Below are 19,971 nucleotides of genomic sequence, written 5' to 3'. Positions count from 1 at the left end.
CCCAAGTAGCTGGGACCACAGGTTCCCGCCACAACACCTGGCTATTTTTTGGTTGCAGCTGTCATTGTTGTTTGGTGGGCCAGGCTGGATTCGAACCCGCCACCTTAGGTGTATGTGGCTGGCGCCTTAGCCGGTTGAGCTACAGGCGCCGAACCAACACTGAGATCTTTAACAATTTTTGTCAAAACATTAAAAACTCTCTTACTGTTAGTTATAAATGTCTAGGGAAATGAGTAAATACTAAAACTAGCATTTATTGATATAGTACACTATAACTTAAAATATCAGAAGCATTGAGAATTAAAATATTTTATTTCTTTGTAGAAACTTAGTAAGAATACTTTGAACTATTCTTGTCTCCTCATTGTATAAATTACAATTGTAGTAAGCATTTTTCTGTGTTTTGGTGAACCATCATAGTTCTTTATTCTAACTTTGCGTCTGTTTCTAAGATTTTATCCTTTGTGCTTTCAATGTTATGATATATCTCCAAGAATTAATGTGAAGTTTTCTGACTGTCACTTTATCTGAGATTTCTTCATTTTTTTTACCACAATCATTTTCTAAATATATGTTGATAAGTTCACCTTCCCTAAGTTCCTCTGGCTGCGTATCTAGAGTCTCTCGAATGGCAGTAGAGTCAACATTTCCATAATTGGCTATTTCTTTTCTAATTCTATTTAGGTTTAATTCAAATTTCACTTATACCATTCTTGCTTTTTGTTTCATTGTTGTACTTTTGCCTTTGTTTACCAATTGCTTTTTTTGAGACAGTGTTACTCTGTTGCCCTGGGTAGAGTGCCATGGTGTCATAGCTCACAGCGTCCTCAAACTCCTAGGCTCAAATGATCCTCTTGCTTCAGTTCCTGAGTAGCTGGGACTATTGGTGCTTACCACAATGCCTGGGTATTTTTAGAAATGGAGTCTCATTCTTGCTCAGACTGGTCTCCAACTCCTGAGCTCAGGAGATCCACCAGCCTTGGCCTCACTGAGTGGCAGGATTACAGGTGTGAGCCACCATGCCCGGCCCCAATTCCCTTTTTCAATTATTCATTTTTATAAAAACATCACATCAGGTCATCACAGGGAGACAAAGAGATAACATTACTACCTGCTCTGCAGTCTGTGAATAAAGTGACTAACATGCGCAGTGACCAACCACTGACGGACTGTGAAAGAAGTAATTGACTGGTCACTAGTCCTGGTGAGCCTGTTATTTATATAGTGATTTGAGAACTAAAGGGCTAGCAGCTTCTACTTCATGCAAGTACTCATTGTTCAAATCTTATGGCAACTGAACTTCAAACAATATTGGGGGGAGGGGACTGATGAAATTTAACTAAACCACAGTAACTAAAATTTGTGCATAAGTAGGAACCATGCAACATGAGAACTGCCTGTAACTTAACTTATCACTTTGAGGCTGTTGTCTAGTAACACAAACTAATTTTGGGTACATAAAAATGTGTATGAGTTTTTAAGACAAAACATGAGAATTTTATAAAATTACATTGTTCCTCAGATTCTCAGGTATACAAGGTTGTTCTCTGTTATTAGGGAGACTTTGGTGGTAAAGTTTGAAAAGCACAGCCTTATGGATATAATAATCCAATGCATGAGAATTCTACCCACAAAATGGGTTTCTGGGGTACTTTATCTAAGTTGACTCATGAAAAGAGGTTGTACATATCAGAAGAGAAAGGGTAAAAAAAAACCTAAAAATGTCCAGTCTCTATTGTATGGCAGATCATGTTAAACATGTTTCCTATTTTATAATATTTAATTCTCATTACAGCTGACAGGTAAGTATCATTAATGCTGTTTTTACACATGAAGAAAATGATATGTGAGGTAAGGTGACCAAATTAGGAAGTATAGAAAATATAGACTTACTCAACTCCAACTCCGTTTACAGGTAACATGTCAGATGTGTGGTCAGTAAGGACCAGGAAGAATGGGCTTGACTTGCCCTCATTTGAGAGATAACTTCCCTCCATCTAGAAAGCTTTTGCCTTCATAATGACTTTGTCAAACATTACCCCTTACTCAAAGCCTTCTCAGAATCCCTAGGCACAATGAACCCTTCTTTCCTTTATATTTTCAGTAACAACTATATAGACTTCTATTTGAGCTTCATCATGACTTTTTTTACATGGTTAGAAACTTAAATTGAACTCAAAATCTGCAAACAAGTCAACTAGTAACTAGGTAATTTCTACGTGCTGTGGGTTTAGTTTGCTCTTCCTTTTCCAATGGCTTACAGTAGAAGATTAGGTTTTTGATTTGAAACCTTTATCCTTTTTTTTTTTTGGCTGGGGCTGGGTTTGAAGCCACCACCTCTGGCATATGGGGCTGGGGCCCTACCCCTCTGAGCCACAGGTGCTGCCCCCTTTTCCCTTTTTTAATGAAGGTGTTTACAGGTATATAATTTCCTCTGAGCACTTCTTTAGCCGCATATCATATGTTTTGGTATATTGAATTTTAATGATCTCAAGGTATTTTCTAATTTTTCTTGTGATTTTTTTTTGACTCAGTGGTTATTTAGGAGTATGTTGTTTAATTTCCACATATTTGTGAATTTCCCACTTTTTTTATTATTAATTTGTAACTTTACTGTATTATAGTAGAAGATACTTTGTATGATTTCAATACTTTTACATTTATTGAGACTTGTTTTATGATTCAGCATATGATCTATTTTGGTAAATATTCCTATGTATTTAAAAATAATGTATAGCAGGGCAGCACCTGTGGCTCAAAAGGGTAGGGCGCCAGTTCCATATGCCGGAGGTGGCGGGTTCAAAAAATGAACCCTATTTTTAGCCCTGGCCAATAAATAAATAAATAAATAAATAAAAATAATATACAGTTGATGTAGATAGAAGAATTTTATGAATATTAGATCAAGTAGGTTGATAGTATTTTTCATGCTTTCTAAATCTGTATTTTTATCTATTTGTTTTATCAATTACTGAAGGAGGAATGATAACATCTCTAATTATAATTGTGGATTTGTCAAGTTCTTTTTTCAGTTTGGTACTTTTTACTTCAGTTACTTTGAAGCTCCCATCATTGGGTACATATACATTTAGGATTATCATGTCTTCTTGATGAACTGATTCCTAAAGATCATTAGGATTTTATATCTGGCAATATTCATTGTTCTACTTTGTCTGATATTAACACAGTCATTCTACTTTTCCAATGTCTAATGTTTGCATGGCATATTTTCATGTTTAACAGAGACAGTATATAATTAGGTTTTATCTTTTAACCAGTCTGACAATCTCTATCTTTTAACTGCAGTTTTTGGACCATTTATATATAATGTAATTATGTGTATGATTGGGTTTAAATCTACTATTTTGTTTATTTGTTTTTTTATTTGTCCCATCTATTCTATCTTTTTCTGACCATGTCTTCTTTTGGATCAGTTGGGTAATTTTTATGATTGTATCACCATTATGGGTTCCTTAGCTGTAATCTTTTTTTCTTGGTGGTTGCTCTATGGTCGGGGTAGGCAAACTATGGTCCCTGGGCCAAATCTGGCCTGCTGTCTGTTTCTGTAAATAAAGTTTTATTGAAAATAGCCACCACCCATTTATTTACTTATCATATACAGTTACTTCCATGCCACAACAATAGAGTTGAATAGTGGTACCAACCCATATGGACCTCAAAGCTGAAAATATTTACCATCTAAATCTTTACAGAAAAATTTGCTGACCCCCTGCTCTATGATTAAATTAAAAAATTAACATACTATAACAAAGTTACGTAAGTGTACCCCAAATATAAAGTGCTTCAAATACTGACTTAAAACATCTATCCTTGTGAGATACAAGTCAATTCCTCAGACAATTACTCACATTGTTTTCTTGATTCTTATTGTTCTTCAAGAGTGTGATAATACAATTATGAATAAAAAAAGCAAGAGTAAGTACTCCAGTCAGCTGTGGAAACTGAAATCTTATCTCTAGGAGAAAAAGAGACAGAAACAAAATGTTAAAACTGACAGCTACAAAATGAATATTAGTAGCCAAAGCTAAAAGTCAGTTTTTAGCTTAGGGAGTAAGAATACTAAAATGTCTTTACAAAGTTCCTCAAGAACAGCATCGTACTGGGCCAAAACACTAAAAGGTGAAACAAAGGGAACAAGAAATGTCTACTCTGTGAATGTACCTTATATCCATTTTTCTTTTTTGAGGTCATATAACTAGTATGTGGCAAAGCAGAATTCAAATTCAGGGTCTGTATGACTCTAAGCCCTTTATTTTTCTAATCTGTCAGAAAAGTACCTCTAGGAAAGGAATTATGGATGGGAGAATTAGTCATTTAACATTCTACAGTGATAAATCTAAAAAACATTAATTAAACATATGAAAAATACCTTAAATGTGCACCAAGAAGGAATTGGTTAAATATTGCAGGGTGATGGATGGTATTTAAAAATCATGTTGGAGAGGAAGATTTCAAGCTCTGGCAAAATATCATGATTCAAATAGCATGTATAATGCGATTTTACTTTTCTTTTTAAAAATGTGTATGTATATACATATGTAAAGAAAAAATATAAATAGTGGTTATCTCTGGTTGATGGGATTTATTTAAAATTAACCACTTACTTATATTCTGTAAATTTTCTATAACAGACACAAAGTTATTTTAAAATAAGAATAACTTTTTTTAAAGCATTGCCAATTTCTACTTTGAGGTTTGCTAATAATGAATTGAAAAATTAATTTCATATAGAGTAAGACCACGATTTTCTTGAAAATATTGCTGGGAAAGCATAGTATGTAGCAAAGTGTAGAACGATGAACCATCTCAGGGGATTCCTTAGTGTAAAAGGTAGAAATAGAGAAAAAATCCACTGACTCTTTACTATATTAATTTAAGTCAAAAAGCGAGAACAATTAAGAGTTAGGCACTAGATGTAAAAGAAACTGGGAAGGAAGACCAATAAAATTATATATTCAGTATTTTTTCCTTTTTTTTTTTTTTGAGATAGAGTCTCACTTTGTCACCCTCAGTGATATAGCTCATAGCAACCTCTAAATTTTGGGCTCAAGTTATCCTCTTGCCTCAGCCTCCTGAGTAGCTGGGACTATAGGTGCTTACCACAACACTGGCTATTTATAGAGTTGGGGTATCACTCTGGCTCAGGCTGGTCTGGAACCCGTGAGCTCAGGCAATCCACCTGCCTTAACCTTTCAGAGTGTGAGGATTATTTATAGGTATGAGTGACTGTGCCTGGCCTCATACTCAGTTTTCTTTTTTTTTTTTTTTTTGAGACAGAGCCTCAAGCTGTCCCCCTGGGTAGAGTGCCGTGGCATTACAGCTCACAGCAACCTCCAACTCCTGGGCTCAAGCGAGTCTCCTGCCTTCGCCTCCCAAGTAGCTGGGACCACAGGCGCCCGCCACAACGCCCAGCTATTTTTTGGTTGCTGCCGTCATTGTTGTTTGGCGGGTCCGGGCTGGGGATTCGAACCCGCCACCTTAGGTGTACGTGGCTGGCGCCTTAGCCGGTTGAGCTATAGGCGCCGAGCCCATACTCAGTTTTCTATCAAGTTTTTTGTTTGCCTGTTAGCTTTCATCTGAATTTTATCTATGGAAGCAATTCAATGTATTTTTGTTATGCAAATTTCCCCCTTGTCTGTGTATAATCTTTTCAATTTTTAGCATCGCAGTAATAAAATAAAAATTTGGGGAACTCCTACTTCTTAAAAAAAAATCTCTTGATGAATTGGGAATAGGACAATTTCTTAAGAAGAAAAAGATTGATTACGTCAAACCAACAGTCAACATTATATTTATATAATAGAAGCACTATTTTTTAAAAGATGAGAAAGTTATTTGTAGATAACCATATTACTTGCAGATATTCTTAGTAGAGAAACTGAAAAACTCTTTAGTGAGAATTCAGAGTAAGTTAGCTAAATAGGAAAAACACATACAGTAGACCTGCCATAGTTGACCACCTCCCTATATTGATCCCCTTATGTTGACCTAATTTTTATAGACTGAATATGCACTACATGTACGTATCTGCATAGTAGGCCTAGTTCCTTATGTTGACCAGTTTGTTACAGTCCCTTGGGTGGTCAACATACAGAGGTTCTATTGTCTTTAAAAAACCAAATATCTTTCTTATACCTATAATAATTGGTTAGAGCTATAAGACAAATAAAAGGAACCTAGTTACAATACCAAAACAGACATAAATTTGGCCTACATATAACTTTAACATCAAATTCATATTAAAATATTATAAAGCTTTACTGTGATAAGTATGGAGGCCTACTACTCAGATTCCCTTCAAGTGAGAACCTGAAGCAAGGAGTGTGGTTAGCTGATAGCCTCTAGCTGCAGCCCCTTTTGGGACCTGCTGCTCTATTCAAGCAGAAATCACCTGGACAGCTCCTAGACAAGGACTAAGCATGTCAGGGTACTAGGGCCTGACCACTTTTGCCTCACCCTGGACTTTAGGCAATGTTTGTACCACAGCTTTACACTGGGCTGGATAAAACTGTCTGAATCTATTTCTACCCAATCTCCCTTCTTTCCCTCTCTCCTTCCATAGGGGAGTGCTTCTGATCATTTTCAAATTGCTTACTTTATTCTTTGAAAAGGCATATCAAGAAAGACTGTAAGCAGATGGGGAGAAGATAATCGCAATATATATATCTGAGAAAGAACCCATATCCAGAATGCATAAAGAACCCGTATAAATCAATTAAAAAACCCCAGACAAATAAATAGAAAATGGTCAAGAGACTTGAAGAGGTACTTCACAAAAGAGGAAATCCAAATGGCCAATGAACATATAAACAGGGGCTAACCCCATTAATCATCAGGTAAATGCAAGTTAAAACCACAAGGTATGTTCCCAACACAAAGAAAAGATAAATGTTCAAGATGATGGATACCCCAATTACCTTGATTTGATCATTATATACAGGTATCAAAATACCACAAGTACTCCCAAAATATTACAATTGTATATTAATTAAAATTAAATCATAAAAAGAAAAGCAAAAACAAAAATCTCCAATGTAATAACCAATATATACCCACTAGAAAAGTCTAATTGAAAAAGAAAGAAAATGCAAGTCTTGGTGAAGATGTGGAACAACTAGAACTCTCAAACACAGCAGGTGGGAATGTAAATTGGGATAACCATTTTGGAAAGGTGTTTGGTATTATCTACTAACACAGAACATATGTAATACCCTTTGACTTAGCAATCCCACTCCTAGGCTTATACTCAAGAGTAAGCTGCATCGTGTTGACTGAAAGATATGTGTAAGAATGAAGAGTGCTGCAGTAAGCCTACTAGTCAAAAACTGAAGACCAGTCAAATGTCCTTTAACAGTAAAAGATAAACAAAGTATGACAGTTATGCAATGAAAGACCAATGAGAATGGATGAATTACAAATATAGCGATATGGATCAATCTCACCATATAATGTTGACTGAAAGAATCCAGACCCCAAAGGATACATATTATATACTCCATTTATGTTAAATTCAAAAAGTAAGCAAGACTAAGCTTTGGTGTTAGAACAGTGATTACCCTTATAAGGAGATAGCAATTAGTAGGAATTATGAGAGGGACTTAATGAGTATTAGTAATTTCTCTTTTGATCTGGGTGCTAGCTATATGGTATGTTCATATAGTGAAATTTAATCAAGCTGTATACTTAGGAGTTGTGTACTTTTGTATATATATTTTAAACTTTAATGAAAAGTTCAAAAGCAAAAAGAAAATGGGGGAGCATAGTATACATGTAAAAACAAGGGCTGAGTGTGCTGGCTCATGCCTATATCCCAGCACTTTGGGAGGCCAAGGAGGGAGGACTGCTTGAGGCCGGGAAATCAAAATCAGCTTGGGCAACAAAGTGAGACCCTGCCTCTACAAAAAAATAAAAAAATTAGCTGGCATGGTAGCAGGCCAAGGCAGGAGGATGGATCACTTGAGCTCAGCAGTTCAAAGTTGCTGTAGGCTGTGATCATGCCATTGCACAGAGTGAGACCATGTCTCTATAAAAGAAAAAATTGGTAGTCATAGCACAGTAGTTTCGGCACCAGCCACACACCAAGGCTTGTGGGTTCGAACCCAGCCTGGGCCTGCCAAACAACAATGGCAACTACAATAAACAAATAGCTGGGCGTTGTGGTGGGCGCCTGTAGTCCCAGCTACGTGAGAGGCTGAAGCAAGAGAATCACTTAAGGTCAAGAGTTGAGGTTGCTGTAAGCTGTGATGCCACAGTACTCTACCAAGGGTGACATAGTGAGATTCTGTCTCCAAAAAAAAAAAAAAAAAATGTAGGCGGCACCCATACCTCAGCAGGTAGGGCACTGGCCCATATACCCAGGCCAGCAGGTTCAAATCTGGCCTGGGCCAGCTAAACAGCAATAAGAATTGCAACAAAAAGATACCCAGGCATTGTGGCAGGTGCCTATAATCCCAGCTACTTGGGAGGTTGAGGCAAGAGAATCGCTTAAGCCCAAGGGTTTGAGGTTGCTGTGAACTGTGACGCCATAGCATTCTACTGAGGGCACCACAGTGAGACTCTGTCTCAAAAAAAAAAAAAAAAAAGAGAAATCCCATTATATTTGAAGACACTGTTGAGTATCAATGAGTGGTAAAATGTAGTCTTTTCCTAATGAAAAGTGAATAACAAAACTATTCAAAGCACATAATGGGTAGAAATTTATCTTTTCTGGTGACAGGAATATAATGTCCCTATCAAATTGGCAAATCATCCCATAATCCTTGAAAATCAGTGTCTGAAGCCTCCTTGAAGTTAGTTTCAAAGCATTAAATGGTTTTTCATTTAAAAAAATATAATGTGTACTAACTGCAGTCTTCGATGTGTACCAATTGTTAAAAGTCAAATAGTTCTGCAAGGCTGATTATACCTGTAACAACCCCCCACATTCTCTTGCTTTATACCTCCTATCCTAAATCCTGATTCCCAAAGGCAAGTGTTTCTAATTCTTCTAACTGTATAGCATACTTTAAATGTTATAAACTAGCTTATTTTCTAAGTAACTTTTAAAGTAAATATTCCTTTTCTTTATATCTTAATTTTCCATATAATTCATTGATTTCCCACCAGAAGGCTTTATGACTTTTGTATTACTACCATCACATACTTTCCCATACTTTATCCCTCAACATAAACAATATTGTGTTTTAATTTTTATGATTATGTTATTATTCACAGTTAAGCCATGGAATGTATTATGATTCCATTTCTTTTTTATATAAAAATCTTTTTGTTGACCTGTTTTTCCAGAGGTAATAATTGACTTTTTCTTATGCGGTTTCCCTGATTTTTCTAGTTAATATGAATCCTTCCCCAAACTTTGCAAAATAATTGTAAAACCTCTCTCTGTCTGCACAACACATATAATATTTTTTTATATTTCATTTCATTTTTTTTCTTGAAAATCTCTCTCCTTTGGCCATCTGTCTACCTGCTGTCATCTGGCCTGCTTGCTGGCTAGGGCTGCTACACAGCTGTTTCCTGACATTTCCCTTCACCATCTCTGGGACTTTCTTAATTTATTATTTCTTTTTGGTGGAACACGTTTTGCATTTATTTTTCCTGAGAAAGGGTGCAAGGAAGATAACATTTTATAAGACCTCACTTTTGGAGAATATCTTTATTGTACTCCAACACTGGAATGAGAACATGGTGAGATTTAGAATTTTTTGGTCAAAACAATTTATTCTGAGACCTTAGATGACATTGGTTCCACTGACTTCTAGCATTCAGAGTTGTTGACAAGTCTGACTGATGCTATTCTGGTTCCTATCTTGCACAGACCTGTTCTTTATTCCTGGAAGCTTTTAGGGTCTTCTATCCCTGGTGTTCTATAACTCTATGATTATATGCTTTGGTGTGAGTGTTTCTCAAGGTGCTGAAAATTTTGGCCCCTTTAAATCTAGAAACTTCTGGATTTTAGTTCTCAGAAAATTTCTCTAATTATACAAGGAATTAATAATAATTTCCTGCCCTTTATCTTCTCCCTTCTCTATGGAACTACATTTAGTTGGATATTTGGGCCACCAAGATTAATGCTCTTATTTTCTTACCTTTTTTTCTTCTATTTTTCCTTCATCTCTCCCTCTCTTCCATCGTTGCTTTCTTCTTTTGGGAGCTTAGCTTTATCTTTCAAATTCCTTACATTTTAAATTTATTTTCTCATGCTTTTTAACTTCCAAAGCCATATTCCTCCCTTCTTTCCTTCCTTCAGCAGCATCCAAATATTGCCTCATGGATAGATCACTATCTTTTATCACTTTGAGGGTAGAACTTTTCCAAAGTTTTCTTTTGTTCCCTCTTATTCTCTTTTCCCTCCAAGCTCCTTTTTCTTTCTTTCCTGATTCTTTTTCAGGCAAGAAATTTTCCTCAACTATCTAGTGATTTTGTCTTTTTATATTTAAAAGTGAGATACTTAAAAAAAATGTATACATCTAAATGGTCTACTCGGCCATTTCTTTGGTAGAACCCAAATATCAGACACTCTAGGTTGTTCTTGGGCATGTCAGTTTCTCCAGAAGAGAATCCCCCCATTATCTTATCTGGCTGTCAGTATTCAGGGAGGCAAGGGCAAAGAAAAGAGATTTTGGGGGGGGGGGAAGCAGTAGAATCCCAACAATCAGCCTATATACTTTCACTTAATTCCTGTTTTCAGACTATAGCCTTATTCCCACCTAAGTTCAGAGCCTTTCTGATTCAGTTTTTTCCACCTCTTGCTAGGTTGAGAAGGGAAGGGAAAGGGTGTTAAATCTAATTATTCCTGAAAGAAACTTTTCCCATTATAAGCTCTTCCTCTCATCCTTGCTTTCAGACTTATCAAAAGGTCTGCAAACACCAAGGAATGTTGCAGTACAACACTTGAATGAGAGCATGCAACTTTCTCAAGAGTTGCATAGCTCAAATCAGCTCCCTTTGTGTTGGAATACCTCTCTACAGGCACTTACATTTCAGTTTCCTGCTGTACTGTTATCAACCATCCATCAGTTTTCCAGCTTCTAAAAATCTATTGCTACCTCTTGTGTGCTGTTGTGTCTCTCCAATAGATTTTCTTTGTGTTTCATTTTTAAATTTATTTCTTTGCTATAGTTTTAATGGGATTTAGGAAGGAGTAGATATAAACACATTTATTTATTCATTCAATAATTACTTATTAAGAACTCATTATGAGCCAGGAAATATTATAGGTCTTGAGGGATACAAGAATAACACAGAAATACAAAAAACAAAGAACACTCCTTTTCTCATCGAGAGTTCTTATTTCAGTTAGCAGAGATAGATAACATATGTTAAAAAAAAAAAAAAATATATATATATATATGTATATAGGTATTCCCTACCAAATGAACTTTTATTCAATTCCCATTTTCAGACTAGAGCCTATTCCCACCCAAGTTCAGAACATCCTGACTCAGTTTCTTCCATCTTTCGCCAACTTGAGAAAAGGTGTTATATCTGGTTATTCCTGCCAGAAACTTTTATGCAATTCTCCCATTATAAGCCCTTCCCTTCAAGAATCAAAAAAATTTAGAAATAATTTTGGATAAATACTTTGTCATCTTAATTTCTGTTACTTTCTGAAACTCAGGAACCAAGTAGATTAGAATAATGTGGTGTCCCCCAATATTCTAACTCATTATCAGAATCAGGAATTTAATGTACTTCAATAACTAGGGACATTTGCGTGTAAGACTTGGTAGTGATAAAGCCCAAGAAGGAGGGATAAAGGTAGTCAGGTGGTCAGGGAAGACCTCTCTAATTATAGTAACCATCTAGATATCTGAGAAAAGAGAAAGGCGTTACATGCACAGGGAATCTAGTAAGTAAAAAGATTCTGAGATAGAAGTAAGGAAGTCAGTGTGGTCGGAGTGGACTAAATAAGAGGAAAGGTAGTAGGAGATGAAATCAGAGAGGATACCAGGAACGAGATCACATAGGACCTATAGACTATGATAAATACTTGCCTTTATTCTGAATGAGATGGGAAAACATTAAAGGTTTTCTGGGTTGTGTTTTAAAAATACCGTTCTAACTGCTAGGTGTAGAACAGATTATGGTGGGGGAGACACAGCAGAAATAGAATGACAGTTAGGAGGCTACTACAATCACCCAGTGGGAGATCAATAGCTTGACATAGGCCTTTCAAGTCAAAATGGTAAGAAGTAGTCAGATTTTTAATTTTAAAAAAGTACAGCAGAGGCTTGGTGCCCGTTGCTTAATGGTTAGGGCACTGGCCACACGTACCAGGGCCGGTGGGTTTGAACCCAACCTGAGCCTGCTAAATAACAATAACAACAACAAAAACAAAACAACAAATAGCTGGGCATGTGGTGGGCAGCTGTAGTCCCAGTTACTTGGGAGGCTGAGGCAAGAGAACTGCTTAAGCCCAAGAGTTTGAGGTTACTGTGAGCTATGACGCCATGGCTCTCTACCAAGGTTAATACAGTGAGACTCTGTCTCAAAACAAACAAACAAACAAACAAAAAAACAGCATAAATACTTTATAGATGAATAGGATGTGGGATATAGAGAAGGAACAGTCAGAGATGACTGCAAAGTTTTTGGCCTGAGCAACTGAAAAATTAGAGCTACTATTTTCTAAGATAGGCCTGAGAAATAAGCAGGTTATGCAGGTTAATGGATGGGGGATGACAAGGAAGGAAATAGGTTTTGGTTTCTGTCAATTTAAGTTTGAGAGATCTACTGAGATTCAAGTGGGGATGTAGAAGGGGCAGGTGGGTATGTAAGTATACATTTCAGTGGAGATCTGGGCCAGAGATATAAGATTAGAACAAGTCACCACATAGACAACGTTTAAAACCAAATGACTAGATGATGCTACTTAGGGAATAAGGGTAGAGAGAAAAGAGGTTTGAGTATTGAAGCCTGGACGACTCCAACATTTGGAAGTCTGAAATTTGAGAAGGAAAAATCAAGAGAGAAATAGAAACAGAAAAATCAAGAGAGAATGGTTTTTTTTTTTTTTTTTTGAGACAGAGTTTCACTTATAAACCCTCGGTAGAGTGCTGTGAAGTCACAGCTCACAGCAACCTCCAACTCCTTGAGCTTAGGCAATTCTCTTGCCTCAGCCTCCTGAGTACCTGGGAATACAGGTGCCCACTACGATGCCTGGCTATTTTTTTGATGCAGTTTGCCTGGGGCTGGGTTTGAACCCGCCACCCTCGGTATATGGGGTTGGCGCCCTACTCACTGAGCCACAGGTGCCACCTGAGAATGGGATTTTAAAAGTCAAGTAAAGAAACTATTTTAAGATGGAAGAAGTGACCAAATGTGCCCTATGCGCTGACCGGTTGATTAAGAGTAGTAAGAATTGATCATGGGATTTGGCAATATGGAGTCATTGGTTATAGTGAAATGACTACAGAGAAGCCCAACAGAAGTGAATTCAAGGCAGAGTGGAAGGAGAGGTTGGAGAGAATGAGCATATGCCACTCCTTCAGAGTTTCTCTTTCAAAGAGTTTTTCTTTAAAGAGAAGCAATAGCTGGAGGGGGATGTGGAGTAGTTACATGGACCTTTGTATTTTAGTTTGGGAGACAGATTTGTATACTTATAGGAATAGTGCAGCAGAAGAAAAATTTAATGATACATGATTTAGGAAAAAAGAAGAGAAAACTATAAAAATAAAGTACTTGAATAGGCAAGAAAGGATAGGATGAAATGCCTAAGTGTTTTCTCTTTATTTTTCCATTTACCTGGGAAGAAGGGTGATGGGAACACTGCAAAACAAATATTTAGAAACAAGTGCACATAAACAAAGATTCAATCAGAACTCCAAGTCTGTGTGAATTCTCAACAGGACAGTAAAAATTCACACCTTCCAAAGTGCTTGGATTTTTTTTTTTTTTTTGCTTTGATCTTGGATCCGATTCTTAATTAGCCTTTACTGAAAAAAATTTTTGATATATGTTCATTCTTGAGAAATTCTTCAATCACTATACAATAATTTTAGTACCACAAATAGTAACACAAGCCTCATAATTACCCCTTCATGACATTTATTTTTATTTTATTTTATTTTTTGAGCCAGAGTCTCACTATGTCGCCCTCAGTAGAGTGCCCTGGTGTCACAGCTCATAGCAACCTCAAACTCTTGGGCTCAAGCGATTCTCTTGCCTCAGGCTCCAAGTAGCTGGGACTATAGGCACTTGCCCTAATGCCCGGCTATTTTTTGTTTGCAGTTGTCATTGTTGGTTAGCTGGCCCAGGCCAGGTTTGAACCCGCCAACTTCAGTGTATGTGGTTGGTGCCATAATGACTGTGTGAAGGGCGCTGAGCCCATTTATTTATTTATTTATTTATGGCTGGGGCTGGGTTTGAACCCACCGCCTCCAGCATATGGGGCTGGCACCCTATCCTTTTGAGCCACAGGCGCCTCCCTCCATTTATTTATTTTTAATTGATACATATTAGGTGCACATATTTTCAAGGCATATATGATAATTTGAGTAACATTCAGAAATAAAACAAAGTGAAATAAATAACTTGATTTCTGTTCAAATATTTTTTTCATATTGTCTTGTACATAACTATCCTCTCTTTCCCATATATCTCTAATGTCCTATCAATAGCAGAATCTTTATTAAGACTGAGTAAACCACAATGGACCTAATTTTAGAAAGTAGTATCCTAGACTATTTTTATCAATGAAAGGCCTAGCTGAAAGTTACCTTTTCATCAGTGTCCAATTTTAAATACAATCACAGAGAAAAGAACGCCTTTCAATCTCTTATTCTTTATTCTGAATTTGCATTGACTTTTAATTCTTTATGGACTTATAGAAATGTTAAATCAAAGCTAAGGTAATAAAAAATGTTTTGAAAACAAGTAGTCATGATAATAGAAACATCAGCTTCCAATGACCACCAATTCTACACACCTGGAAAACCCAAGAATGTTGTTACAAAAGAAACAAAAGGGATGGTAGAAGATTAGAAATACAGATTTCAAAAAGTCACCAGGCTGGGCACGGTGACTCATGCTGAAATCCTAGCACTCTGGGAGGCCATAAGTGAGAGGATTGCTTTAGATCAGGAGTTTAAAACCAGTGTGAATAAGAGAGAGATGCTTATCTCCAAAGAAAATAGAAAAAATTAGTTGTGCATGGTGGTGAATGCCTGTACTCCCAGCTCCTTGGGAGGCTGGAGCAGAAGGATCTCTTGAGCCCAGGAGTTTGAGGGTGCAGTGAGCTATGATGACACCATTGCACTCTAGCCTGGGCACCAGAGTGACACTCTATTGAAAAAAAAAAAAGGAACAGAATTCTACACTGCCCAAACCAGCACTAAATTGACACAGCACTGTGCTGAGTTTTCTTTTTATTAATTTTTAAGATATTAGTACAGTAGTCTCTCCAGTTAGCATTATTCATTCATTGTTTCATAGTACTTTTACCAAGTCCAAAAATATTCTAAATTTGGGTAAAATTGAAGAAATTGCCAAGTGATAATAGGGAGAAAAAAACAGGAAGGAGAAGGACAGCATTTAATAAACACCATTTTAATTAGCCTAAAAACCATTGATACTTTAAAAAAAGGAAAAACCCATAAGGGGGAAAATGATTTTAATGAGCGCTATTACCTATATATCATTGATCATGTTCTAATAAGTCTCTGAAATTCTCGAGCAGTGGTTCTCAACCTTCCTAATGCCTCCTAAGGCTGAGACCCTTTAATACAGTTCCTCATGTTGTGGTGACCCCCAACCATAAAATTATTTTTGTTGCTACTTCATAACTGTAATTTGCTACTGTTATGAATCATAATATAAATATCTGACATGCAGGATGTGTTTTCATTGTTACAAAGTGGTCGCGACCCACAGGTTGAGAACTGTTGTTCTAGAGGTATGTTTCTCAAAAAGGTCTGACCAATGAGTTCTTGATTTTTCAATTGTATTGTGACTTAAATGCATTTCAACTCCCAAGTAGAAATAACAAAAGGCCCTGCTTACCAATAAACTGAAAGAAATCTAAAGTAACCTCAAGTCAGTCCTACATCTACCTTTATAGCATTAATAAAAATTTTCAGCATTAAAAAACACCATTGTTTATTTTATTGTTTATAATAATTAACTCAAAGATCAAATTATTCTAATTTATTAATACTATATTTTACCAAAACACCTCACCTGGTACAAAAAATTCTGTTGGTGTAAACCAATGAAATTCCAAATGAAATCCCAAGCGAACAGCCTTCCAAGTGACAAGGAAAATCAAATAGAGAACAGATACTGTGCCTGTGAGAAAAAATTCAGAAACCATTTATTTATTTATTTTTATTTTTTACTTTTTTTAGAGACAGTCTCATTTTGTTGCCCTTGGTACAGTGCTGTGGCATCACAGCTCACAGCAACCTCCAGCTCTTGGGCTTAGGTGATTCTCTTGCCTCAGCCTCCTGAGGGGCTGGGACTACAGGCGCCTGCCACAATGCCTGGCTATTTTTTTGTTGCAGTTTGGCTGGGGCTGGGCTTGAACCTGCTGCCCTCACTATATGGGGCTGACGCCCTACTCACTGAGCCACAGGCGCCACCCCAGAAACCATCTACTATTTTTATGTATTTTAGAGACCATTTTAAAACTAAGCTTTTTTTCCACATTTCAGAAATGTGGAGAATTATTACCCTCATTTATTATCCTCACTAAAACCCCAATTAGGATCTAAAGAATAGAAACAAGCTGAGTTACCAGAAAACAAAATAAAACAAAACAATATTTAATAGGCCTAAGAATGACTAGATGAAGAAAATGCATATGTTGCTGAATACAAAACTGCTTTATTTATTTATGTGCCGAGATTAGTGAAAGAATACAAGCAGAAAGTCCATTACAAAATTTTAAGGTTACATAAAAGAAAAAAGCCCATGAAACTAACTTTCATTCTTTGTATCAAGAGTGTTAGAGATAGTTAATAGGCTGGAAATCTGTCTAGTATTTAATGTGCGATGGTAAGAAAGTAAATCATGCACAGTGGCTCATACTTGAAATCCTAGCACTTTCGGAGGCTGAGGCAGGATTATGGCTTAAGACCAGGAACTTGAGAACAGCCTAGACAACATAATGAGACCCTATCTCTAGAAAAAAAAAAATAGAAAAATTAGCCAGGTGTGGTGGTACATGACTATAGTACTTGAGAGGATGAGGCAGGAGGATAGCTTAAAGCCAAGGATTTGAGGTTACAGTGATCTATAATGATGCCAAGACACTCTAGCCCAAGGAAGACCTTGTATCCAAAAAAAAAAAAAAAATTGGCTCAGTACCTATAGCTCAGCGGCTAGGGCTCCAGCCACATGCACCAGGGCTGGTGGGTTCAAACCCGTCCCAGGCCTGCCAAACAACAATGACAACTACAGCAAAAAAAAAGTAGCCAGGTGTTGTGGCAGGTGCCTGTAGTCTCAGCTACTTGGGAGGCTGAGGAAAGAGAATTGTGTTAGCCCAAGAGTTTGCAGTTGCTGTGAGCTGTGATGCCACAGCACTCTCCTGAGGGCAACATAGTACGACTATGCTTCAAAAAAAAAAAAAAGTCAAGAAAGAAAAGTAGTGAATGTGCCTCATAAGCCAAATAATCCATGAATAATCTAATACATAGATGAGGTTTTGATTGGGTAATACTACAGGCTAGATGGAAAGATTCCAGATTCCATAACCAGGTATTTGGGCCCATGGGATAAAGCTGGCATTCAGAATTTTTTAATAGTGTAGAAGTTAGAGGATTATTCCTCTTAAGGAATAAGTCCAGTCACTATGGAATAGAGTCAGGAAATCCAGAAAGTTCACTGGATGCTAATCTCTCTAAAGAAGTTAAGGTTTTAAAAGGGGAAAGAGACAAGTACCAAGGAAAAGGACAAAGGCAGAATATCTTTACAGAGTTAGAGAATAATCAACTGGTTATTGTTTTGTCAAAATGAGCAAATCCTTCAATAAAGTTTATATTCTTTTAAAAGCATCATTCCATAGGAAAGTAGGCAAGCAAACCAGGAAACCACAAATGAGGCATATAAGTTCTACTGTGGGTTTGGAGATTAGCTAATTTAGAAAGGATGAAAACCAGAGGCTGAAGCTTATATAACTACAACTCTTCATTTTCTGCGTGTTTGTGCCTGCTTACGGTGAATCCTGCTGTGAGGCAGAGAGGCATAGAAAAATATCTTTACTCCTTCCTTGGTCTTCTGGAAACCCAAACTGATGGGTAATTTAATTATTTCATATTCTAGGCAGCCTATCAGGAGATCAGATCGGGGAGGAGGTGAAATTCTACGTTTTATTTAGAATTATCAATTCCTTATCAATGATATCCTTCATACTAGAGATGAGCTTTCACTGGGGGTTCTTTTTGCTATTAAACAAGGTTAAAACATTCCTTTAGTGATTTCTGAAAAACAGAGCTCACAGAAATATTGCCTTTTAAAGAGGCAATAGTGTTCTATGAAAGAAAAAGCACGGAGGAGAGCAAAAGCAGAATAAACCTAAGAAGCCTGAACTATAGGACGATCTCCTAGATCAGTAGTTCTCAACCTTCCTAATGCCACGACCCTTTAATACAGTTCCTCATGTTGTGGTGACCCCCAACCATAAAATTATTTTCGTTGCTACTTCATAACTGTAATTTTGCTACTATTATGAATCGTAATGTAAATATCTGATATGCAGGATGTATTTTCAGTGTTACAAAGGGGTCACGACCCACAGGTTGAGAACCACTGTCTTAGATTCAAAGTCAGATCATAATTCTGTCTTACACTCTTAAATAGAGATGATAGGAAAAAATATTTTATAACTTCCTTTAGTAAGTTCTAATGTTTCCAATCCTTAGAATTGAGAATTCCTATAATATCCAACTTGGCTAGAAGGGAAAACCAAACAACTCATGTCTCAAAAAGAAAAAAAAACACTAAAAAGAGACTTGAAATGGTCATCTACATTTTCTCTGTGTCAAAAAAAACAAAATAAGAAAAAAAATCAGGATACCATATGAAGGAACAAATTAAACATAGGCCTGGGGATAGCACCTGTGGCTCAGTAGGTAGGGCGCTGGCCCCATATACCGAGGGTGGAGGGTTCAAGCCCGGCCCCGGCCAAACTGCAACAAAAAAAATGGCTGGGCATTCTGGCGGGCACCTGTAGTCCCAGCTCTCGGGAGGCTGAGGCAAGAGAATTGCCTAAGCCCAGGAGTTGGAGGTTGCTGTGAGCTGTGACGCCACGGCACTCTACCAAGGGCAATAAAGTAAGACTGTCCCTACAAAATAAATAAATAAATAAAAATAAACATAGGCCTGGAATGTAACTTTCTCCTGAGTCAGACCATATTTCCACAGAATCCATCATATATTCTACAACACAAAGGCTCCCACCACTCAGTGCCATGGCTTACCTAGGATGTTAAATTTTGAAAAAAACGAAGGAGATTTGAAATTGAGCAGTGGCAAGAGGAGTCCTACAAGGTAAAAGGGTACTGTCTTGGACTTATGCCACCACTTTTCAAATTGCTGGATTTCCGTATCATTGGCGTAGAAAATCATAGAGCTGTTGTCAGGCTGGCTGCCACTCCCGGCACTTGGACAAATCACTGTAATAGGAAAGTGCCAGATTAGAGAAGACCACTGAGAACAGAAAATGACCGCCCCCGAGACTGATGCTTGCTCTACCAATCTCGACTTTACCGTGAGTCCTAAGTTTCTCCTTTCTGGAAAGAAAACAGAGGGTTATATATAGGTTTATTAGGAATCTTTCAACTAAAAATAAAGGTGAGAAAATCTTTAAAAATTTTGAGGTATGGCTCGGCGCCTATGGCTCAGGCGGCTAGGGCACCAGCCACATACACCCAAGGTGGTGGTTCGAATCCCCAGCCCGGACCCGCCAAACAACAATGATGGCTGCAACCAAAAAATGGCCAGGCGTTGTGG

At 37.2% G+C, this 19,971-nt stretch overlaps 1 protein-coding gene across 1 annotated transcript in view; it reads right to left on the bottom strand.

The window, feature by feature from the left end:
* SLC38A9 (solute carrier family 38 member 9) overlaps nt 1–19,971 on the bottom strand; it is an 83,869-nt gene that overhangs the window by 19,108 nt on the left and 44,790 nt on the right. Inside the window, exons 9-11 of the mRNA XM_003782759.3 lie at nt 19,440–19,634; nt 16,201–16,308; nt 3,870–3,976 (exon numbers count right to left, since the gene is read on the bottom strand). Coding sequence (XP_003782807.1) covers nt 3,870–3,976; nt 16,201–16,308; nt 19,440–19,634 — 410 coding nt within the window. The remainder of the gene's footprint in view (nt 1–3,869; nt 3,977–16,200; nt 16,309–19,439; nt 19,635–19,971) is intronic.

This window comes from Otolemur garnettii, unplaced genomic scaffold (genome assembly GCF_000181295.1).
Source record: "Otolemur garnettii isolate 467f Iridium unplaced genomic scaffold, OtoGar3 scaffold00005, whole genome shotgun sequence".
NCBI classification, from domain to species: Eukaryota; Metazoa; Chordata; class Mammalia; order Primates; family Galagidae; genus Otolemur; species Otolemur garnettii.
This window is presented reverse-complemented; position numbering and strand designations above follow the sequence as displayed.